Source organism: Phalacrocorax aristotelis, chromosome 2 (assembly GCF_949628215.1).
Source record: "Phalacrocorax aristotelis chromosome 2, bGulAri2.1, whole genome shotgun sequence".
Classification (NCBI taxonomy): Eukaryota; Metazoa; Chordata; class Aves; order Suliformes; family Phalacrocoracidae; genus Phalacrocorax; species Phalacrocorax aristotelis.
The window spans coordinates 140,670,910-140,696,915 of NC_134277.1; the positions used below are offsets into that span (position 1 = coordinate 140,670,910).

At 37.0% G+C, this 26,006-nt stretch overlaps 1 protein-coding gene across 1 annotated transcript in view; it reads left to right on the plus strand.

The window, feature by feature from the left end:
• SLC26A7 (solute carrier family 26 member 7) overlaps nt 1-26,006 on the plus strand; it is a 67,203-nt gene that overhangs the window by 11,885 nt on the left and 29,312 nt on the right. The window contains 5 exon segments of the mRNA XM_075085806.1: nt 3,968-4,084; nt 8,010-8,182; nt 16,450-16,614; nt 23,056-23,208; nt 25,139-25,221. Coding sequence (XP_074941907.1) covers nt 3,968-4,084; nt 8,010-8,182; nt 16,450-16,614; nt 23,056-23,208; nt 25,139-25,221 — 691 coding nt within the window.

Genomic DNA, 26,006 nt, shown 5'->3' on the forward strand with positions numbered 1-26,006 from the left:
GATAAAAACAAGGGCCAGATTTATATTATCTGCCTGTAAACAGGAGATATTTCTCAGAGGCAAGTCTGAGAGTAAAGCAAAATTCCACTTGAGTGCCAGGGGTTTGCTGGGCGAGGCAACCCCTTTTCCACAGTTTAACAAGTCTCCTGCCAGATTTCTGTTGGCCAGTTCTTCTGGAAGTAAGGGTTCATTCAGGTTGTGCCTCTCTGTTCCCCTCAGCCTTGTTCAGAGAGCTGAACTGAGGTGCTGACACAGTTTGTCTGTGCATGATCTACAGCTGGGTTAAGCTTCTTGTGCTCTACCCACAACATGTACAGTTTATGTTGAATCAAACACAGTCAGCCTGTAATTGTAAAATGTTTCGGATCCAGAAGGTTTTAGGAAACCTAAAAACAAAGTAAACACATGTAAAGAAAGGACAATTGGCTTTTACAGCCAGATGGTGACAGATTATTTTGCAGTAGCTGAGCCCTTGTTTTCCCTGTAAATGTTGAGAGGAAAGAACAATTTATACTGTTCTTAATCCTGGATTAATTGAAAATACTGAATAGTAGAAGAACTAGTAGTCCCTCTTCTGGAAATATTTAGCCTGCAGTGTATTACTGTACCCTTCAGGTTTTTTTGTACAACTTCTAAGCTAACTTTCTCTTGAACTGAGTGATAAAGATACTTACAGTGAAAACCTTTTAAAAGTGAACTGTGTAGGTTTTATAAGGAAAACATCAAAGTCTAAAGTTAACACAACTGAAGCACAAACTTAAAAATATGAACATAATCTTCATTTTCTGCAAAATGAACTTGATATTTCAAAACATTCTTTCAAAATTGTTAAACTTTCTTAGCAAAGAGGGAGTTTTTGTTCTTCCCTTGTAATAACTCATGGAGTACAAACACCTGGAAAAAAAATGCAAGGAGGAGAGCATGCAAAGGAACTCACCAAAGTGAGTTTATGCATTGTGTTCTGCAGTGTATGAATAGGAATTTTTGGAAGTTGGAATCTTTTCAGATTAAAATATTCTATATTTGTCATTCTCTGGTTTAGTGTTAAAGAATTCCTTTCATTTAATGAGCATCTTAAACACAGAGAATTTTGCAGGTCATCTTAACCAGGATTTATAGACCTCTTCTAATAGTGCTTGTAAAGTACATACGTGGCTCAGCATTTAGTACTGCGTCTTGTGTATTTCCCTTATGTTTGTCCATACAGAGAGGTCACTTCAGTTTAATTATGTTGTTATATTTAAAGCGTGGCTGAAGTTATAGTGATTTTGCTGGTTCCTTTACTTTTTGAAGATTAAAATAGATTAGCCTTGCATACTGCTTTCTTTTCAAGACGGGGATATCTGTGTGAGTGGTATTCTACCAGTCTGTTATGTGTATACCATCTATTAATTACAAAATGTTTGTTTGTTTTTGGTTTAGTTCATAAAGTGATTATAATGGAAGAGCTTTTCAGTGTTGAACAAACCTTAAATATTTCTTTCTCCTTTTCTGTAGTTTTTTTCCCCCCATGCTCACTTTTGTCTGGAGAGGGTCATGCAGTTCTCTTATGTGAGGTTTTTCTTCTCCTCAGACACATCCTTCTGTGTCACTGTTGGGTCAGAATCTTTTACATCTATTGCATGGTACACATGAACATGGATGTAGAACTATAATTTCAGAGATCTTTCTGGTTCCTGATAATGGTGTGCTAAGAGAAAAATCCAGAAGTGATGATCAGTAGATATACTAATGAAAAGGCAAAAGAGAAAGGATGTCCATTTCTGTTTAAAAATTTTAAGAGAGACATGTTTTAAAATATCTCCTCTCCAAGTCATAACTGATAGTGCTACTTTGCTGAGTGCAGTGTGGATGAAGACGATCCACGTAAGATCTGTCTCAGCAAAATCTTCACCATGATGTTTTTCTAAGAACAGGTGAACTGCTAGGCCTTGTCTGCCTCACAGAGAACTTGACACTTTTGGCCTTTTGGCCTTTTATTTCCTTCCCCCATCTTGTGCTCTTTGTTACAGACTCAAATGCAAATTCAAGAAGAGAGCTCTTGAATCAAAATGTTCAGTATTGCCACTGAAAACCTATAAGCAAAGATAGTCTTTGGTATTCTTCATATTATTAAAACACCATACGCCTGAAACATTTCAGGTAAAAAGTGCTCTCTGGAGCAGTCAGGAAAGTTTGGTGAGAACAATTAGTCCTACACATTTAATTTTCTTTAGACATTTCAAATATGCACAGAAGGCAACTCTGTTTCATAGATCTGAATCACCTCTGTCACAGCTCATGCACGGTCATTCTCCCAATACACACATATATACTTCAGCTCAGATTGAAGGTGGACTTCAGAAAGGCACCTTGTGTGCTACACAGGCCAATCCTGTCTTCTCTACTGCAAGACAAGGTATACAGCAAGATTTACAGAGCAACACTGCCAGGCAATTTCTCCTATGCTTAGTTTCTAGGAGAAAAAACTGAGAAATGGCAGTAGAGGCTGCTGGTCTGAAGTGTAGTCTGCGGAATTTCTCTATCCGATGACTTTTAAGAAGTCAGTGCAGACTTAGGCATCTAAAGTTGAACAGCAACCAAAGCTCTGCTTTGCAGGAATGTCTCTGTTAAAAGATGATTTCTTGGCATATTCTGAGACTTTCTAAGGATAGGATGGATACTGCCCTCTATAGCTAAACAGTGAAGGGAACTAGTAAGTCTGTGAAGTTAAATCCTAAACAATTCAGTTCATTCTCCATCTCAACATGAAAGTCAAATACTTTCTGTTTCCAGGCCAAGAGATTTACATAACAACAACAAAAAAGTTAATATCTCTCCTGGTTTTGGCTAGGAGAGAGTTAATTTTCTTCCTAGTAGCTGGCATAGTGCTGTGTTTTAGATTTAGTATGAGAATAATGTTGATACACACTGATGTTTTAGTTGTTGCTAAGTAGTGCTTATATTAAGTCAAGGACTTCAGCTTCCCATGCTCTGCCGGGTGCACAACAAGCTGGGAGGGGGCACAACCAGGACAGCTTGCCCAAATTTGCCAAAGGGACATTCCATACCATATGATGTCCATATGATATCATGCTCAGTATATAAGCTGGGGGGTGCTGACCGGGGGGCAGGGACTGCTGCTCGGGGACTGGCTGGGCATTGGTTGGCAGGTGGTGAGAAATTGCATTGTGCATCACTTATTTTGTATATTCTGTCATTATTATTATTATTATTCCCCCTTCCTTTGCTGTCCTATTAAACTGTCTTTATCTCAACCCACGAATTTTACTTTTTTTTTCCCCCGATTCTGTCCCCCATCCCACTGCTGAGGGGAGTAAGTGAATGGCTGTGTGGTGTTTATCTGCCTTCCAGGTTAAACCACAACAATATCTATAGGATGAAAAATGCAGGCACTTAAAGACCATGAACTCTGGAATATTTTTTTGTTTAAGGAATTAGAAGAAAGCAGACTGAACGGGCTCCATCCAAATCAAAATTATAGGTTTTGAACTGTTTGTAAGAAATAACTATCTGACTGCCTGGAGCCCTGGCAGCCCCAGTCTCATGTCTGTGAGGGTGGGGGTGAAATGGTGCTGCCTTCTCCTGTGAGGATTGTCTATTAAAAAATTATTTGGGACCATTGATGGAGATAAACTGGAAACATGGTAGCTGGTTCCATAGGTTGTATCTGTGGCCCATTTGTTTCTGCTGGTGTTTCTTCTGACCAAGACTCAGAAGAAAGTGTGGATTTTGATGACTTACAATAGATGAAAAACCTTCCACAGTTCTTCCTGATCCTTGTTGTGCAGTAGTTGGCTTATGCTATAGGTTTTTGTAAATGAAGGTGGGTTTTTGCCTGCTCTTAATAAAATTGCAGATGTTTCCTCATTTAAAAAAAAAAAAAAACCAAACATAAAAACCCAAAACCAAAACAGAATGCAGAACAGTTTTATCTTCATACAGTGAAGTAATTCCATTTAACTTTCTACAGGGCTGGCCTTTGCGGTTCTGTCTTCAGTCCATCCAGTTTTCGGTTTATATGGCTCTTTCTTTCCTGTCATTATTTATGCCATATTTGGAATGGGACATCATGTTGCGACAGGTAAGTGTCCATTTGCTAAAAACATTTTCAGAAATAAGGAATTAGAAATTGAACTTTTTTTTTTGTTATAAGATCAATGGAAGGAAAACTAAGACTAAACAAAAATATGTTTTTGTGCTTCTTTTTACAACTATTGTTTGCCCATTTAAGCACTTTAAAGAGCCTCATTAAGAACATATTGGAGTTACTCCTGCCATTATAATTTAATATTACATTGACACTTCCTTTGTAAATGTAGTTTACTAAGGGCTTTTGTATTTTAACTCTACTTTAGAAATCTGCTTCAGGCTAAGAGTTTAACAAAGGGCTTAGCCAACAAGATATATGCAAACAGGAATGAAAAAGGCTTGATTGCCTCTTAAGCCATAGAAAACACACACTACTTCTCACAGATCTAAAACACAAACTCTGCATTTCTGAGAAAAAAATCTTTCTGTGCCTATTACCTGCTATAGAATTAAAGCTAGAGATTCTCCCAATGAGTTCAGTACAAGAAAGGTGCTCTCTGGTGACTCTTCTAGTAGTTGAGTTACTTGTTTACCCTCAACAGAGTCAACAGCAGCTGCAAGAGTTGAGTGACTTTGACCTCCTAATAAGTTGGCAAATGCTCTGTTTCTGACTCCAAAGAACCCAACTTTCAGACCGAAGTTGGAAATAATACTCAAGAGGTAGAACCACAAGTTGTTTGTTGTGTAGAAGTGGGCACTTTGTGGCCTCTGAGGTTCTCAGGAAGGATGAGACAGGCCCAGTAGTAAAGCATGGTAGGACTGGGTAAAGAGAAGCAGCCTCTGCGGTCATCAGGAGACTTAAGCAGGGAGGAGGTATGTTTTCCTTGTGGAGGAGAAAAACTCCTGAAAAGAGGAAAGATGGTTCTGGGGAATCACACACAAAACGAACTCCACAGAATCTGATTGCTCAAGCGTATGCACTGACAAATGTTTCAGTAAGAAGTTAGTAACATATTTCGAGGACCGTTTTTATTCAAAAATATTCAGTTAAATTCAAAATTGCTGAACAGTTATGAATTGTCTTATAGCAAAAAGAAAGCTGGAAGTTTGCTTTCCCTAAAAGCACAGAAAGTATTTGAGCCTTTTGATGTCTGAGAATGATCTGTGGATGCTGTTAGTGACTTGATGCTGTAATGAATGATGGCATGTACTCAGCTCATGTAAGAAACAGAAGCATTCAAAAAAAGATGAAAATTTAGAATTTGGAAAATAATTTTGACACTTGAGTTATTATAGATTAGTATACTTTTTTGAACTTTTTCATTAAATATATTAAAACAGGAACTTATATTAAAAATGAATAATTTAGCAGTGTATTGTCAGTAGTTTGTTAGTGTAAGATTATTAGGAAGACAAAAATCCATCATATGATCATATGTGGGAAAGTAAATAAATAAGTATCTGGCTGACATAAATTCTAGTAATAAAAACAGATGATAAAATGAGTAAGTACAAACAGTTAAGTCTGACGTTTTATCCTTGGGAGGTAATACTGTTCAGAGAATGATTTGCTGAGTCCTGCAGTGCCGTGGCTGCAGATTGCTGCACAGTTCCTGGTGTAGAAAACTGTTCCTTTCACAGGTGTCTATTCCAGAATTTAATCTTAAGAAAAAAAGGAAACAAAACAGTTCTCTTGCTATCGTGATGATTTTTTAAAATAAATGTGTGTGACATGTGCTGTTGATCCTTTCAGTAGAAATGTCTCATGCACTCATCCCACCAGCCTCCGTTAAGGCGTTATGGTGTGCAGGCTGAACTGGAGCTATACCACCTGCCTCAGAATCCTAAACACTCCATAATTCCTCACGTACATGGGTGACTCTCTCTTCTCCTACCAGCACTTTCTGTCAGATCTTCTTGACTACTTTTGATATAATTGATCTTGGATGGATCCTCTGAGACAGCTTCATCTGTCATCGTACTACACATAGACCTTTGATTTCAGACAGAATTTTATGTACACTGTTTCAAATACAATTTTATGGCAGGAAAAAAAGTGAAAAGGAGGGAACAGGTTTAAAAGAAAAAGGAGCAATTTGAAAAGCAAGATGCCTACAAGTATCCTGAATGTTGCTTGAAAAACTGTATTTTAGGCTCAGGTAAAATGTGTATCATGATTCAAAAAAGAAAATGTGATCAAAAAAACCCCTCATGGCTCAATTGGAAAACTAAGGGGACTGTCACAGGGAAGAGTTTGCCACTTGAAAAACGGAAAGCTTGACCAAACGAGGTGAGCAGGAAAGCCATGAAATTCAGTAGGTCAAACATATGCAGTAAGTTTAGAAGGCTAAAAAAAGGAATTTGAAGAGTGCCATGGAGGGGGCGATCAAACTGGTGGTTAAATGTTCTTTAAATACATCAAAATCAGGAAGCCAGGGAAGAAACTGGTGGGACACGTTTCTGACATGGACACAGGACTGTCAAGTTACTAGTGTAATTTCGTCTGTCAGTAGGGCTCTGGATGGACTCCTGGGAAGTGCAGGCCTGTCTTGCACCCCTATTATTATAGACTATAATTAAAAAATAAGATCACTGAAAGATATGCATAATCAGTCTGTTGGAAAGGAGTTAATGTGACTCCTGTAAAGAAAAATCCTGCCTTGCTAACGTCCTAGAGTACTGTATGAGTGTCAGTAAGCACATGGAAAAGGAAATGCTTTGAACAAGATGTCAGAATGGTCAAACAGCTACTGATAATGTTCCACTCTAAAGGTTACTAAAGAAACTAAGTTGTGTTTGTGATACAAGAAAAGTTCTTTTATTAATTATTAACAGGTTAAAGGATAAGAAGCAAAAGGTAGGACTTAGTGGTCCTTTTTCAAGGTGGAGGTGATCCTGGTAGTTTCAAAGGAATTCATGCTGGGAGGTTTACTCTGTGAAACCCAAGGTGAGGGTAAAACTGTGTTTACCAGGTCCTGCAACAATAGAAATAGAGAGGTCAGTGAAACTGGTGAGAGATCACTTTAAAAGACTTTTAAAGTGTAGATTAAAGAAAATCCTACAGCAGATGGAACTGAATACACACTGAACCCAACTTCTGGAACCTGCTCCCAGAGGACATTGTGGAGGCAGAAAATACAAGCGGGTTCAAACAAAGATTTGACAAATTCATGAATGCTAGTCTGTAAACGAAATCTAAAAGGGCCAGATAAGGATGTGCTTCCCTAACATGAGCCATAGATGCCAGCGGATTAGAAGAGGAATGACCTGCAGAAAGTGGCCAGGCTTGTGTGCTTTCTCTGGGTAACACCTCCGATGGCCACAGCTGGAGGCAGAGTACTGTGCAAGGTGGAGCATTGTTCTGACATAGTAGGGCATTTCTTATGCTCTCAGAGCTCTGCATGATGTATTGGTGGTTTTTAATATTGAATTATCATCCTTATTTATCTGTGTGTCATAAAAGTTGTTTTACCTCTGTCAGCAAATAAATGTTTCTCTCATAATCTGCCTCCATATATTAGAGTGCAGACAGCTGAGTTTTTAAACACATACATCTGCTAGCTATAATATGCTAGGTACCATGTATACAGTGTGCATTAATTGCCCTAGAAATTTGAATGGTGAACTTTTGGGATCTTCAGACAAAAAGCTGTTTCATCACACCCAGGGTGAGTTAAAAGCATTTCTGCTAACTTGAAATCATTGTGAATTGTTGTGTTTGAATTTCTTTTGTTACCATGTCTAAATGAATATGCTCAGAAAAAACTCACAACATTTAATTCACATGTATAAATGGTATTTTACATGAAGAAATGTGTGTCACATAAAAAGATTACCTTAAAAATTATTCTTAGCATGATAGAAATTCACAAATGGCACTTTTACTCATAATGTCCAAATTTTAAAAAAGAAACTGTGAGTCATAAGTACAGACAGATATAGAATTATAGGTGACTAATGTGCGGCTTTTTTTATAGGAACTTTTGCTTTAACTTCCTTAATATCTGCCAGCGCAGTTGAGCGTCTTGTTCCTTCGGTCAGCATGAATTTCACTACAAACAATAATTCAGGATTTTGGGGCCTATCGGAGTTTGAAATGCAGAGGATTGGAGTTGCAGCAGCAGTTTCATTTCTAGGAGGAATCATTCAGGTTAGTTATGAACACATATTCTGTATGTTACTGATAGCTATGACTGTTGTAACACATTTTTTTTTTCACTTCTCTGAGAAAAACGGACCATGGGTCTGGTCCAATGTTCGTGGATAATGAAATTAATGTGTTTTAAGAACTTGCTGCTCCTTTGTTGAGATGTAGTAATTGTCTGTATACATGCTCCTAGGGTGTTGCAATATGAAGTAAAACCACATTCAGTCAGCTCTAATATAATATTCAGTTGTTGTTGGTACTCCCTTTCCTTCTCCTTCAGAGACAAAACATGAATCAGCTCCTGGTAAGCATTGACATATTCCTGAGGTTTTTTATTGCTCTTGGCTTGAAAAGAAATACTATACAATATTCAATAATTAAAAACAGTAGGGAAAACATCTTTAAATTCTCTTTAGAGTTCACACACCCATTGTTAAAGTGAAATAAATTAGTAAAACAGATGTCTTCAAATGATTCTCCAAAGCTTATTCAAATGATCAGAGGTCTTTTAAATTTTTTCTCTTTTCCTATTCTGACCACAAGCGCTGAGTTCCTTTATCCATTGCCAGTTACTTAGGTCTTCAAAGAAGGCTTCCCTCTTTCCTTGTAAATATTAAAAGGGAAGAAATGTTCCAACATTCAACATTGCAACACCTCCTGGGTACCTGGCCTCCTGAAAGAAACTCGGACCCCTGTGCTTGCTGCTTTGGATTCCTCTACCATGCAAAGGATGAGTGAAGGAGCATGGAATGGGATCTCCAGCACCCTGCACACCTAGCAGAAACTGGGGCATGTGCTTATGTTAGTCGGTAGGATATATCAAGAAGCATGGTTTTCTGTTGCATTTTAAATTCTTTTGTTGGTTTATTGGTTACAAAATTATGACTTGGAGGAGTAGCATGAGTGAGGGAAACCCTACAGACAACATGCGGAGTAGAGCTGATGCTGATGTGCCTGGCTGCTGCATGCGTGGCCTTTGCACTAGTGTGTGCAACGTAACACTGCATCATGTGCAGGGTGCTTCTAACAGCAAAGTCCTTTGAGCACGCACAGAGCTCTTCATGCGGGTTGCTGTGCTCACAGCCTGATAATCTCCTACGTCGTCCCCAGAGAGGCTGAAATGCCTCAAGCAGGAAGTTGGTGCCTGCATTTGATCTAACTTCAAAATCTCACGTAGAATTTTTTTGCTTAGCTGCTGCAGAATCCCATTAGATGTGTAAACCTCTTTCATTCTGAAAAGTTCTGCTTTTTCATATACCTTCAACTGCACCAGCTGACTTATTGCAGCCTATGTCCTGTTTAAGCCTGTTTAGAATGAGAAGAACTAGAAAATCCTCTGCCTGCATCTTCAAAGGAGGTCTGATAGGGAGCTGTGCTATGTGCATGGGCTCCTCTCCCACGTCAGTAAAGTCACTTGCACTATAGCCATACTAATATAGCGGGTGATCGTAGGGCTACCACTAGTCCTTCATGTGAGTTTAATGGTTAAAGACCAGATTAAAATACTTATTTCCTAGAGGACTGCCTTGAAGCTACTGATATGCTGTATACAAGTGAAAGTCTGGATCAAGGCTGTGACTAAACTTTGCCATCATGCCAGGTGCTGTTAAAAGTGGGAATCCACATTTCTCATCATGATTCCAGTCTCCTAGCTAACAGTTGCTGCAATTCCCAGATAAGGTGACAGGGCACATCTTGCTGGTAATGGAGGGCTAAGTCAGTGACCTGCTTCTACTTATCAGATTAAACTAGAAAATAATGGATAGCTTGGAATAGATGATGTACTCTGGGACAAGATGATGCATTTTGAGGCAGCACTTTCCCATTGAAGACATCCTGAAATACTAAAAGAAGTGGAATTATGAGTGCAGTTGGTAGTTGGGATGGTGCTTCTCTGGGAAGGGAGCAGACCTAGGCTATGATGTCTACTCTAAGACCGTTTCTTTATAAAGTAGTCAAAATGCAGAGCTCTAACCAGCCACTAATTACACAAAAACTATTGATGTTATGACTATTCCATACTTTGGGCAGCTTCCACATGAAGAATGAAGCATCTTTCTCCAAAACAGCTGGTTCCGTCTTAGAAATAGTAGGTAAAGACCTGAACGTCCTTGGCCAGAAAAGGAACTTCATACTGTTTTTCCAGTAGCGGGGCTAAGCACGCTAATCAGCAAATAACATTAAAGAAGAAAAAGCAAAAAACATACAAAATAATGAGTCATGCAGGGAAGGCAAAGGGAAGAAGTATGCTTTTGAGATGAACTGCTGTTGGCTGCTTTGTGTTTTGTGAAGACCATAAGTGTGCATTTGTGTGTGAGGCAAACTCTGAGCAGGCTTTGTGAATCTTAGTGCCATCTAGACATGAAATAACTTCGAATGGATTTCTGATCATCAGACAATAGGTAGAGCTTGTAAGACATGAAATCTGGGGCTTAGCTGACTAAATTTTTTTTCAAATAATAAATTTCAGATTCCTAAACTTCTTTTTAAATCTAATGATTGAGGGACTGTTCATAAAAGAGGAAAGATATTTAGTTATCTTAAGAGGCATTCTAATGAACATAATGTAGTGTTAAAGCAGAAAATAAATAACAAAATAAAAACTGTAATTACTAAAAACATTTAATATAGTGCATTCACAGAGACTATTTCATTTTTAAAAGCAGAACACAAGGTATAATGTGGATTTTTAATGTTTGTGTAACTGCTACTCTATAAAGATAATCAGGGCAGGGAAAGCTAATCAAGTTAATGGAATTATTTCCTGATATTAAATACCTCAGAGATATTGATGGGGAGAGGAAATGATGGAACATAACAGATGCCTATGAAATAATTTTGTAATTAGAATTGGATGATGCCTTTATAGCATCAAAAATCCTCAAAAAATTATTTTGGGTAAGATTTTTTTTTCCTATTAGTATAGTATATGTGCAAGAATGCTTGCATAAATATGTGTCCGTAAAAAAACCTCAACATACTAAACTGAAATTCAATATTAAATTTGCTGAATAAATAGAGGAAAGCTGCTTGCATTTCAAAGCGAGAGAAAAAATAACTTTTATCCTAGAAAAAAGCTGTATTCTCTTCAGGACCACAGTCCTACAGACTTCACTTGTGCTACTGTTCTGTAAATGAGAAATAGTGGTTATTTCATCCCAGTCTTCTACATTTTTACTAGCAAGTTTTTCAATGACTGTATTTTAAAGACTTACAAATAATTAGTTGCTGATGTACAGTATTGGAAATAAAAAATGTTTCTGGTTATCAGGACAACAAATTTACATGGTCTATTATCAGTTTGCTTAATAACAGAGGAGCACATTTGAATATGAAGTGTGGTTTTGTAAGGTTAATATTCTTGTCCAAAGTTTTGTTTCCTGTAGGGAAAATCATGCTGCACTATTTTATGTTTTACATAGTTTTTCATGAAGTACAAACATGAGCCTTTATTATACAGTGATAATCACGGAAAAGAGTTCATTTTGATTTCACAATGGAAATAACTTCTTGCAGGCTTATATTCTGTACAACTGGCTGGGTGTGAGTCCTGGTTCCTGCAATTACAGTACAGCGTGCTATGTGTTAGTCCAGAAAGACCACAGAAAGAAGTGTTGTTCAGGTCCTGGAGCGAGGAAAGCTCACTCCACACACCATCAGAAGCTACTAAACATAATGAACTTAAAAGCTGCAATTCAAAAGACCCAAAGCTGCCAATTACAATGTCTATTGAAAAAGGCCAGAAGAGTTTTAAATTGACAACTCAGTCAAACTGAACTGCCTGTGTCTGACAGCTGTCTCCAGACAGTCGTCTCCAGACGGACCATAGATGTCTTCACTTTTGCAACCTCTGATTTTGAGATAACCAATGCAACACACTAAATGAGAGGCTCACAATCTGTACTGTTTTCTTCCAAGATATATTCCTCACGGCTCACCTTGTCCTCTCAGCCCATGCAGCAAATGATCAGAAAGAGTACCACTGCTTTTTGTTCAGTTTAACCGTGAAATAAACGAGCACCCTCCAGAATGTGGAATTTTGAGGGGTTTAAAATTCATTGTCCAAAATTGAATTCATGTAGCAGGTAACATGATATCAGCCTTTCAGTTACTGTGGACAGAAATTTTAAGATTAGTGATTTCCAAAGTGCTGTTACATGATCAAAATTTTTACTGGCCATACAGTTAGGTTGACTACACAGTGAGAGTGGAATTTTAACAATAATAAACTGAGCGCGTTGTCATGGGAAGAAAGTATTGAAAGTGGACAAGAACCAAAAGGACTTGAATTAATGAACATAGAGGGCTTTGCTTTTTGAAATTACTTCTTTCTCTTCTCCTGGCTAAATCCCCATTCTCTTCGTCTGCTTGTCAGAGTAAAATTATGGAGCAGTAAAGACAGCTGCAATAAGAGGTTCCCTTTGCATTACCTTCCATTCTGATTTGTACTTTTCATTTTTTCTCCACAATGTTTTTTAGAAATCCTGCCTTCCACCACTTGGTTTAATAACTTGTTTCCAAGATCTTTTCTCCTTTACTGCGCATTATCTCAAGGCTGCTCTCTCTCCCTTGCTTCTGTGGTTTTTTTCCTTTCTCTGACAGCTCCTGGTTTCATTTGCATGAATTTAATCAAGAATGTATACCTGGTGAAAGCAAAATTCATCTCAAAAAAGTTACTTCTTAATGATCTTTTTTACATAGTGTGATATACTGAAAAAGCTGCACAAAGAAAGTAGAGCCACGTGCCTTTCAAACCATTATTGTGACTGTGATTGTTGTCTCTGAAATATTCCTTCACCCCCTAAGAACTAAATTTTGAAAAATTAAAAATTCTGGAGACAATCCTAAAATATGTGAAAATTTTGTTCCTTTTACAGTTTAAGAAAAGCCCAGTATTAGTACAAATAATGAAAAGAGAAACCTATTTGCCTTTGGCATTTTTTTGTATTTTATTTCTTGCTGTTATGGCATTTCACTGTCAGTTTTGCCTGTAGTTTGTCTGATCAAGAAGGAAGAAAAATTATACAATATATCCAAAAATAAGATGGGAAACCCGCAAAAATGAGTATCACAAACACATCGAAGATAATGTAGATTTTTAGAAATTTCTTTAAGAATGTTTAACTTTCTACATTTTGGTTATTGCTTATTAGGTGACAGATTTTATGACATAATGCAACGTGATGAAATTGTGCACTGTCAGCTCGTCTGAGTTTCAAATGATGTTTATCCAAAAAGCAGCCAAGCTATATGCCTGTTGCCCAGCATGGAGGCTTAACTGGAAAGTTGATCTGGACCTGTATAAATGCTAAAAATTTTAAGTATATCTGTCAAAAACACTCACATGCAACTAGATTTGGGAGGCTTGTTTCAAAACACCTTTTTACTCCCTCTTTACCTAAAGAGTTTCTGTACATTACTCATATTGCAAGGACAGCAGGAGTTTCCCTCACCAGCTTGTGCTGAAAATTATGCCCTCCTCCCCGGATGTTTTCTGTTCTCATTGCTTCATTGTTAGATCTTCACCATGGAAGATATATGGATGCACATTACATTTATTTAACTATAATGTAAAGAAAGAGTAGGATGTACATGCTGATGAAACATTGCCTTTGTTTCTGGAAGTCCTGAGCTACCTTCTGCAGTAAGAGACGAGGGACGAAGTGTAGGCTGCTGGTTGTTTAACTGAGCGGCTACAGAAATTGTCTCTCTGAAACCATATTCGTGGTTTGGATGTATTTTACATAACCCACGGTTATAAATAAACAATAGAAAGTGCAGCTGAAATGTTACCTTTTAATTACTATCTGTGAAGCATCCCCCTAATATGCTGAAGATTTAAAGTTAAAAAATTAAAGTAAAAAGAGGGTGATGCTGAATTTGCGAAGTTCTGCAATGATGACACCATTTCCATGTAATTCACTGTAATAACTTTCTCTGAAATGCTAATATTAACTAATATTTTTCTGTGATACTATGTAGCTCACAGAATTGTCTCTGTGGTTTTTATTCCACAGCTAAATAAACATTCATCTCATTCTCTGGAAGCTAGGCTATTACACAGTTAGAAATTTCACATTCATACAATACAAACTGATCTTAGAAAAAAAACCCCAAAATTCACTAGGGAAGAGAGAATTTAATTCTTATTGAACTTTGCTACTGTGAACAATGTTTTAAATATACGAATAGGCTGTTTGTACTAACAGCTAAACAAAATATCTGAAGTTAGTTATTACTGGTTTTAGGCCTGACTAAATTGCTATTCACTGAGGATACACAGTAATTATTGTTATTGGGCTCCAATCTTGAATGGCAATCAATGTTCTGATTGTAGTATAGAGCTGTCCACAGGCTAATAGTGGGAAATAGGAAAAAAAAATCTCAGATTTAATCCCTCAGACGGAAGAGGAAATTGTTCACCAGAGGTTTTTGTGATAAATTAAAAGCCACTCACTTTGGTATTTTTCTTTCTTTTGTGCTATTATACTCATAGCTCACTGCATACAGGTGAGATTTATGGTGAAAAAATAAATGGTGTTCAAGCGTAAAGAATGCTAACATTTGGAAATTATTATTTTAGCTTCAGAACAAAACAAAATAAAGCAAAGGAGGCTGTAATATATTCCCAAAGGATGATATTTAATATGGTAGACACAAAATAATCCTCTTGGAAACTATTTTAACAAACAACTCTGTACCAAGAATATGTAACTTTACAGGCAGAAGAATAGGAAATGAAAAAGATTATAGAAGTAAGAAACTATTTTTTTATCTAATGAATCTGCAGAACATACTGTATGGGGAGATAATTCAAACATAAGCTGATATCTTAATATTGATCAGAAAATGATTAAGTGTTATTCTAACCACAGTAGCATCTGTAGGTATGTAATAACCTTGTTCAAAGAATTAAGAGCTGTCAAATCTCATTTTCAGAGGAAAAGAGTGATTGCAGTGTGGAATAAGGGGACAAAACACAGTAATACCCAATAATACTTTGGGTATTTAACCTATATTCCCACAAAATATCTACAATAGTTGTAGATTAATCTGTAGTCCAGATTCCTGGATTAGAGAGGAATATTATTCTTCCATTATATACCTGTACTCTGAAATAACTTCTGCAAAAGTTGCAACAAAGCTGAAATAGTATTCAAGGTCAAATATTGCTGAGCCAAACCATACTCCTTTTTCTTGCAGAGAAATCCAGTTTGTATACAGGAGTGTTTTTGTGAAAATGGATGTTGAATTTTTCTTCCTGCTTTAAATTTTCTGATTGTATACATATATTCTACTTTAAATTAATTCAAGCATTTCTGAAATATAAGGGAAGTAGTTTTAAAGGTCTTTACTTTTATTTTTGTTCATACAGAACACATAACTATATATAAACATCCCTGTTTCTCTGTAAAGAAGTATTTTTAAACCCTCTGTCATCTGAAGTATTTTTATACCCTCCTCAACATATGAAGCTGATGTAACTACTGGTAGTGGACTGGTGGTATCTGACGTATTTGATATTATGACATTGTAGCATGAGAGCACCAAATACCATGGTATATTGAACCGTATGCGCAGGGTGAGTGGGATATCAGGAGGCTAAGGGTCTGCTGGAGGAGCAAAGTGCTTGCGTGACTGCATGGGAAGAGAAATCTGATGGTGCAGCAGCCTGGGGACAGGGCGGGCCTCCGCGGGATGACAGAGCTCTCACCATGGGACTCAGCTGTCTGTAGTTTTAGGACCTAATTAATTTGGTAGGTGTTGGAATTACTAACGTTGGGAATCCTGATATCAACGTGTTGGCAATTGGTAAGAGGGACCAAGATATGGCCCTTTGCCTACTCAGGCTGAACAGCAGTGGAGCAGGAATGAGTCTTAGCACCACCCTCACTTTTTGAGTTTACTTTACTTGAGTTTACTTTACTTCATGCTTCTGTGCTGAGTTGATGTTCTTATAGTGTTTATCGTGCTCATGTATTTGAGCGGGAGAGAATACTTAACTTTGCATGAAGACAGTTTCCCTGAGTCAGCTTTTGTTACTAAACTAATAGAGTCTGGTAAACTAGTGATGTGAGTAAGGTGGTGCAGGTAAACCCACAGGGTTTCAATGGGTTCCATTTTCTGCTATAATTGTCCTTCAAAGGGCTTTTGCTTTTTATCTTTGTCTCATTATCTTACAGTTTATTGAAAGGCCCCTGCCTCATTGTCCTATCGCCAGGAAGCTGCATTTTATTATAATTACTGATACTTACACCTTTGCTTTTCAGGTAGCGATGTTTATGCTGCAGCTGGGCAGTGCCACTTTCTTGTTAACAGAACCAGTGATAAGTGCGATGACAACAGGAGCAGCTACACACGTTGTGACTTCACAAGTCAAGTATCTGTTGGGAATGAAAATGCCGTATATATCGGGGCCACTGGGATTTTTTCATGTGAGTTCAGTAAAAGAGATGGGTAATTCCATTAGCTAACATTTTCTTAAATACTATGCTTTTCGGCTATAGGTAAGTGTAAGAAAATCATTATGCATGCATATGAATGAACAGAAAATATAATACCAAAACCTTCACCTTGCGAGGTGTGTTTTTTAGGAAAACTTGATAAAGAATTAGCAGGAATGGGTCTTATTTTGAAAGGATTCAGTAATCAATTAAAAATATGTGTATTACAGCATCAGTAGTTCCATTTATTATCCTGAGAAATTACACACTTTTACAGGGAGGGTTAACCCTTTCTGGATTAGCATGTGGGAGGAATATATCCAAATATCATTCTAAACATATTTTATTCATATTTTGCTGAACAGAACTTGACCATCATTGTGGTAAAAGGAAAATGACCCATGGTTTGTGGATCTCCTATGCAAAAATTACCCTAAATAGGTTACTTATTGCTTTATGCTTTGCCATAAACACAGCAAGTGTACAGCTTTAAGGTAATTTTTATAAAATTCATACAGCCTTTCATACAGTATCATGGTTACTCCCTTTGGAAAGTACAAATTGTTGGCTGAAACCTTAAAGGGCGAAGCTGTATAATCTTATTGCATAAAAGATATGAGAACATATTCTTTACAGTAACTTATTCCAGAAAACCCTGGATTTAGGTGCTGTAAGCATAACCTCTTGGCATAAGCATTAGTAGTGTTACAGTAGTACCTGTCAAAATGATATTTTGCTCAAAATAAAGCTTTATTTACTTGCTGAGATGATATTTACAGTGCACTGATAGCCATAAATGAATTGATTACCAGATGAAGTGAGGCTTCGTCTAGTTAGTCACTCAGTTAGGACACCTTATTTAAAAGCACTGACTGCATTTGCTTGCTCTGCTCTGCTCTTTATTTTTTCCTATTATTTTGGGGCATTTGTTAATGTGAACTCTGTGATAAGAAGATGTTGCTTTTCAGAATGTTATGTCATAGTATTTCATAAGTGCGATAATATTTCGTATGGCTAATCCATTGGTAAGGTTTTTAGAGGATCGAACCATTAATGAAAATTAAGGGCATGTAATAAACACAAGTAATTTATCTTGTAAGGACATAACTAAAAGTGTCATAGCCATTTCTATGAGCAGTCAGGCAGCCTGTCATACTATTACAAATGATTCATTATACGTTAAAACATTTTTTAATTCTTTAAAAACCTTTTCAAAAATACTTCTTAATATAAAATGTGGCTAGCCTCTTTTTCATGGCGTTTCCATGGAGACTATACTTACATATAGGAATATTGTCATCTTGTAGAGATGACTGGTGTTAAGTACCCCAGCCAAGACATAATCAAAACATACATTATAAGCAATAATAAAGAACAGCAGTGATACAAAGAAATATTTCCACGTTGGTGTGCTGATGATATCATAAGTGAGGTCATTCAAATGCTCTGAAAGAACTCTATTCCCTTATCCCTTGTATTTTTTAATGTATCTGAAACAAGTCCTTTGCCCTTCACTTCATTTTTGAAATCAAACTCCCTTGAACATTTTCCAAAGAAAATTTTTCCTGAATTTTTTATGGTTCTGAATTGCTCGGTAGAATTATATGAAAACAAATGATCAAACAAAAAATAACTTTAAAGAATACAACTGTACAACTTAAAAGAATAATTAAAAAAATCTCCATATTTAGAAGGGACAATTTTACCATACAAATATTTTAAAAGGTTTCTGGTGTCTGTGCAGACTTATGGGTTGCTTTAAGAAGGTCAAGTATCTCAGTCAGAAGCACCAGATTTAGTTTTTAACAATATTTTTTTTCCTGTGGTGGTAGTTTTATATGAAAATTATACTCATTAGATATATGCTAGTGTGCATATGTAACTCGAGAGTGAAAGGCAAATTTGGCGTGTCTCTCTGGACATGTTCTTTACTTCAAATTCTTGAAACCCAAAGACTGGTATTTTTGCTTACATTTTTTTTCTTTCTCCGCTCCAAAACACCTCCCACTCACAAAGCCAATTGCTTCGCCTCAGGCAGCCTTTGGGTTGGCAAAGCAAGAATAAGAATGTTTAATAAAGTGTGATAAGAGAGTTGAAAGTAAAGCAAGCCAGTGAAACGGATTCTTTATAGCAAGTGAGATCATGATTAAATATGTAAAAATGAGCTTTGTATGTGGGGAACAAATCCACTACACTGGCGTTAGGCCTATGAGATTTTTGTGTTTACACGTGGTTTATGTAATTTATTAAATTTAATTTTCCATGTACATGGTTTGTATCACTGCAATAGAACTGCACATTACAGCATCAGTTGGTATTTTACAAATGGGTAGAGCAAGGTAAAGGGGAAGAAGAAAAAAGGTGAGGGAAGACTATATGTGAGATCTGATTTTTACAAGGGACAAGAAAAGTGTCATCAGGTTTTACTTAGTATCTGAAAACAGAAAAACATATCTTTATTTGCTCTTTATCCATGTGTAGATATATTTATCCTTCCACAAGTTTCTGAGACTATACAGCACTGCAAAATGAACTCCTGCAACATAAGAAACCTACTTTGCAAAATGGGGTCTTTTGTGGTTGTGTTGCAAGTTTGTTGCAAAATCCTTGTGGTTGTGCTGCAGTTGGCTGAAAACCCTCATGTTCCCACTATCAGTCCTTTTATTTCCTTTCTTTTTTCAAGTTTGTTCCCTATACAGCTCACAATGGTTGCCTGTACTTTTTCCCCCCAGTTATATTTTTCTAACAAACATCAGAATGAAACGTTTTTGAAAATGCAATGAGGTCATCTACTGTTAAACTGTATTAAGTGTTTTAACTAATATGTTCCTTTAATTCTTTTGTTTGCTTCAGCCTGTACGCTCATTTTAGAGCTAATCCCTTGGGTTTTCTTGTATACATTTAAAAAAAAGAACTTGGAGGATTTCATTGTTGCATAAGAATACATATTCTTTCTAGAATATAAACCATGACAATGTTCATCATTACCCTATGCAAGTATGTGAAAATATAGTAGAACTCAAAGCCATTAATTTCCCATTAGAACAGGGACATTCAGTGTCTGCATATATGTGTGTGCAAAGTTAAAACATTGCTTTTTTCCACTTACGTGCAAATTTACATTGATTGCCAAAATGTTCACTGGTTCCTCATAATAGTGCCAGACCATTTCCATTAAAAATTTTTACACAAAGATAGCAATAAAAACAAAAAAACAGGAGACAAACATCTCAATTAATGTATTATTGCTGTATTAAAAAAATTTGTTAATTATATAATGACACAATTGCTTTGTACACTGCAATATCAAACAATTCTGCTACAGAATTTCTAAATTGTTTCAGTAAGTGCATCATCAAAATATGTAAAATACTGAATTCATCATGGTATTTGAGATGAAAACATTTATAAATATTTCTTTTGAAATATTTCTTTGAATCATTCATTAAAATTATATTGATTCATCCAACCCTATGTCTCACTTTATCTAGGAAAATGATATTCAACACCATAAACACAGATAGCTAATGCTGACACTTCAATAGATACTGTTCATTTCAAAATACGCTCACATCTCTTTGACTTCAACAATTTGGAATGAATCCATTTCTTCCCTTTTCTTATCACTTCACCTTATACCTAGCTCAGCCTTTGGTGAGTTTGTGGGCACAGTTTGCAATATAGTTTTCCAGATTGCCTCCTTGCGTCCTAATTAATCACAGTGTCTGCTTGGGCACTGTGCCAACTCCTGTGCTCTCTTGAAAATGCATTCTTGGAAAATTATGGGTACAGAGACTAGTCCCATGCCACTCAAGACACAATCCACATTGTCTGATCACAGTGGGACAATACGTGGTTAAAAACTGTGGCTTCATTACCATTATTCACATTTATGACATATATATATCAAATTGTTTAACACATTGATTTTAAAATATTTTCCTGGGTTCTGAGAAACTTATGTGCTGGGTTGCACTGTGCATCCTTAATCAAAAGTCCAAGGGTAAATTTCAAAGGACTACACTAAGTTGTCCTCTTTACAAGGAAAATTACATCTTGTCTTTTTTTTTCTGCAACGATTTTTAGAGGACTTTTAGTTGGTTTCTTTTTTCCCTTAAAGATTATGAAAATATTCTTAGAAAGGGTGAGAGAGGAAGAATAAGGAAGTAATTGATAATTTACTCATTACCTCTTTATATATAATATATATAATATTTTATATATATATAATATTTATATATATATAATATTTGTATATAATATTTAAAATTTACGCATTACCTCTTCAAGGAGTGACAGAATCAGAACAGTGGTAAAAAATTGTATTGTGATAGTGACCACCTTTCTGCTAGAACAAGGTCCTTTCCTAAGAAAATTTTTCTAGTACTTTTTCCTGTCCAGTATAAATTCATATATTTGAGCTCCAAAACGTCAAACCTTATTAGCATTATCCATGTATTTGAGAATAGGTTCTCTGGGACAAAAAATTACTAATCTTTATTTTGATAAAACTACAAGTGTCACTTTTCATTTGTTTTAGTGTCCATCTTAGCTGTTGCCAGGGAAAACACCCTTTTTATATTAGCATTTTAAGCCTCCATTGCTTGACTTTATTATCCTTAATGTTGTGGTTTAAAAAGAAGTTACTTGTGATGCAATCTAAATCTGCATCCTAGGTTTTAACTTCTGTTCTCTATATGGTTTACGTCTCAGGCTACACAATAATTCCCAGAATATAAATGCAGAATTCAAGGGTCTGAGTCCACCTTTTTTCCCTTGTAGCTTTAGTAAGCATGTGTATTATGTCCATTTTGATGCCTCTTTGTTCCTCCAGGCAACAGACTATTGCTTTTATTCATGTGGCCTGAAAATAACTTGTGATAGGATTATTCCTTTGTTTATTGGGACAGAAGTTCCCCTCTAACTTTCTTCCACCCTTCTAACCATTCAGTAAAGTTGTGAATTTTTTAATTACTTTCTGTTAATCTGTTATGATACTGATTTATACCTCATTTTCTGGACCCTCAAATTCAGAGTAGGACTGGAATTACAGTTCACTGATAGCTGTGTCATCTGTGCTGGTGTGAAGGCAACTGCATTCTTCTGTGTTTGTCACAACATTGTATTCTTCATCAGAGATCCTTGTTCATCACCACTGGTCATTCTATTCCTATTCCGTATTTCTATTCCACATGTTCCTTATTTTCAGCACTGTATTTCTTTTCTTCATCATAGACACAACTATATTTTTCTAACCATGTTTTACAGCATGTTGCGCTTTGCCTTAACCTTTGAAAAGCTGAAGGCCTCCTGTTTCCATCTCCATAGCCCTACTCCAACCTCCTCTTCCTCTTTTCACCCTGCAGTCTGCCTCTCACGCGCAGTGATGTAGCCGCTCCCAAACATCCCAGAGCCCGCTGCTGAAGGATTTTGACCCTCATGGTCCAGCGTGCCCTACCCCTCACACCCTTGCACCTGCAGTTCCCCCACCTTGCCATGGAGAGTTTCCCCTGGAAAGCACTTGCCACTGATGTGTGAATCACCCCTTCTTCCCCTACTCTTTACCTCTTGCTTTGCAACTTTTAACTTATAAGTTTATGCTGCGGAAAGAAACGGGGCCTAGTAGATAATTTTAGTTATTTAACTAGCCAATAACATACGTACGCAAAGCTTGACAGCTAAGTAATGTGTGCAGCATCTGGACCCGATCAAAGCATGCTCCATGGAGCACTGTTTGTGTAACAGGCAAAAGCAACCAACAGAGAGACTGAGTGCACCCTGCTGAAGCTATACTCTTACTCTGGAAAAGTGTTTTGATGGATCCCCTCATGCACTGGAGAGGATGCCCTGGAGAGGATGATCTTCTGCGAAGATTCCTGTTCTCTTTCCATCCAGCCACTACTGCATTTTTCTCCCCTTTTTGATCTTCCTCTCTCTCCCTCTCTTTCCCTCCCCTTTTGTCTTTTAAACCTTTTCCTCAGAAGTAACTTCTACTGTTAGAGTTGATGGATGTTATGAGCTACGGGCAGTCAAAATAGATCTTTGCGCATGTAAGCTTCTCCCAACATTTTTGTGCAACACTCATTTATCACATATAATTTAATGAGACTGAATAAGAAAGAGATACATATCACATTTATTGAAATTTTCTTGTTTCTACAATAAAAATTCGTAAATTCGTATATACAGATGTTCACTGTGGATTTTTGAGTTTTCAAAAGTCCACAGTTTTTTAACAATAATAAATTGGTGATTTTCTTCCTTGCAAAATCTTACGTGTAGGCCAGTTTGTCAGATGACTCAGCTCCTGCAGTATTGATTCAGCTCTCACAGATTATTTGAGATGCCTGAAGTTGTGTAGAATATGCCATAGCATATGACTCAAAATTATATATTTTTTGATCTGTGTTTGTTATTTGCCGTTCACTACAGATTTATGCCTATGTGTTTGAGAATATCAGATCAGTTCAGTTGGAGGCTTTACTTCTCTCCTTGCTGAGCATTGTGGTGCTTGTTCTTGTTAAAGAACTGAATGAGAAATTTCAAAGAAACATTAAAATTGTTCTTCCCATCGATCTAGTCTTGGTAAGTACAAAATCAAACATTAGACTTTTTGCTGTACAAAGCTTTCAATGGTTCAACTAATCTGCTGAGGTTTACTGTGTTTTCTATAGTTACCCACAGCCACACCTGCCACTTATTAAATGGATAACTAATTTTCATGGCTGTATGTTACATGTAAGAACAGGAAATAGTTTGGCTAAATAATTAAGAAAGAAGTGACATACGTTCCCAATTTGTATAATATTTTTCATGTGTTTACTACTTTTTACATAATCACAAGAACATGAATCCTAGAAAGCTAAAGTGTAAGAAGTTTGAAATAGAAAATGAAATGTAACGGGCACATTGTAACTCCAGGCAAGTTTTGTGCTGGGTAGTTGTGGCTTAGATGGTTCTTGTTATTTATCTGAAATGAAGTTGAATACCTAAGCTATTGCTTTTTGTAATTTTACTTACAGTTTTCCTGTAAAGAAAGTTGTGGTTTTCTCTAGACCTCTAAAAGAAAATGAAAACAATAAAAAAGAAAAGAAAAAAGAAGGGCAGGTGCTTTTCAGGGTGGATGTTCCCAGTTACTCTTCCTTTTCTGGTGTCGTGGTTCAGCCCCAGTCAGCAACTAAACACCACGCAGCCGCTCCCTCACTCCCCCCACCCCTGTGGGATGGGGGAGAGTATCGGAAGAGCAAAAGCAAAAAAAAAAATTGTGGGTTGAGATAAGAACAGTTTAATAATTAAAATAAGATAATAATGATAATAATGATGATTATTATAGTAATAACAATAATGATAATATAATTAAAAGGAAAAGGGAAAAAGGGAAAAAAACAGAAAGACAAATGATACAACCACTCACCACCCACCGACTGACGCTGTCCGTCCCCGAGCTGCAATTGCTGCTTCCCTCCCCAGACAGCTCCTCCCAGTTAACATACTGGGCATGATGTTACATGACACGGAATATCCCTTTGGCCAGTTTGAATCCTCTCTCTTAGCTGTGCCCCCTCCCCTCCCGCCTTCTTGTGCACCTGGCAGAGCACGGGAAGCTGGAAAAGTCCTTGACTAGTACAAGCACTACCCAGCAACCACCAAAACATTGGTGTGTTACCAACATTGTTTTCATGCTAAGTCCAAAGCACAGCACTGTGCCAGCTGCAGTGAAGAAAATTAACTCTATCCCAGCTAAAACCAGGACAGTTGGAAAAAGCTATTTACAAAAGAATAAATTTTGGGGGGCACAATGCTGGAAAAGAAGGTAGTGTGGTTCTGGTCCCTGCTCTAAGATCTGTTTCTCTGCTGCCTTTTAAACAACACTGGATAAAATGTACCAGCAAACTGAGGATCATGGACTGGAACCTGTGCCTGTTCTATTGGGATTTGTGTGTCTATCTCATAAAAATTTTTGGAAGTGAGTTTGGACCTCCTCAGGGCCGAACTTTCTATTCCCTCAGCAACACTTACACCTACAGGAAAAAAAAAAATAATAAGAGACAGACACATCTTCTACTGCTGGTCTGGATTAGGTGTGTGTGGAGAACATCAGCTGACCCAGACCACTCATGAGCACCTAAATTACAAATTATTTTAAGCTGCTCACATGAACGGCAGTGGTCTGGGGCACGTGCTGCATTAAGGCAGTTCAGACACTGATTGGCAAGATCCCTGAAGCTTTACAGAGACTTGTACAGATACCTTTCACTAACATAGAATGTCCAAACTCCACCATAGTCCTTCTTCAGCCATCTTTTCTAAATTTATTATCGTGTCCAGATCTTAGTTTCTTTTGACTCTTCCACATTTGCAAAATTTTCCATAATAACACTTCCCTGTCTTACTGGATTGATCTAAGGATAAATGCATGAACACTATCATGTGCTTAGGTACGGCAATAATAAGGAGCAAGTGAGAAGCTAAACGCAATAGAAACATAACATCTTTCTCTGTGTTGAATCAATAGATAATTGCTACATCCGTTGCCTGCTACTATGCTGATATGGAATACGTCTATGGGCTGGAAGTTGTGGGACATATTCCTGAAGGGTAATGTGTTTTTTATTAGCTTGTGGCTTTTAAATATGTTTACTTCTGAGAACAGCCTCTGGAGAGGTCAAAGTAGTTTTCTGCAACAAGAAATGGCAAAAATCTATTATGTTCATTTCCAACTTCCTCAAATACTCTCTCATCATTCAACCCCATGTTAACAAGGCATATCTGTATAGATATCATTGTAAAAATGCAGACTACTTTTTATATATTTTCATAGCTTTTCCATTACTTTATGGAATAAAAAGTAGGTACTGAGTACCTGATGATGTCTGATGGATGTGTGACAGGAGGACAGAGCACACTCTACAAGATTATTGCAACTTGCTTTTTGAGGGTTGCCTTGGGTATTGTAGTAGAAAGGGCCGGCAATGAGGTGAGGCTTGTAGATTACTGCACTTTGTTTTTCTCCAGCCACTTAGAGAAAAAGTGGTTTCTGAGGAAATGTAAAGGATTTAGATATGCTTAATCTAGAAAAGAGCATTCTGACTATAGATAGTGATACATTTTTCTCCGTGACCTTGAAGGGAAGGAAAAAAAATATTCTGTATAATTAGCTGGAAAGAGAACTTGGACTAGATGTCACAGAGACTTTTTGAACTCTAAGGGTCGGTATGGAATAGCACAGCTGTTGTGTAATCTCCCTTTTGGAAATTGCAGTGTGCCGTGGTTTAAACCCAGCTGGCAACTAAGTTCCACACAGCCGCTCGCTCACCCTCCCTCCCAATCCCTGGTGGAAAAAATCAGAAAAAAGAATTAGGAAATAAAAGAAAAACCCACGG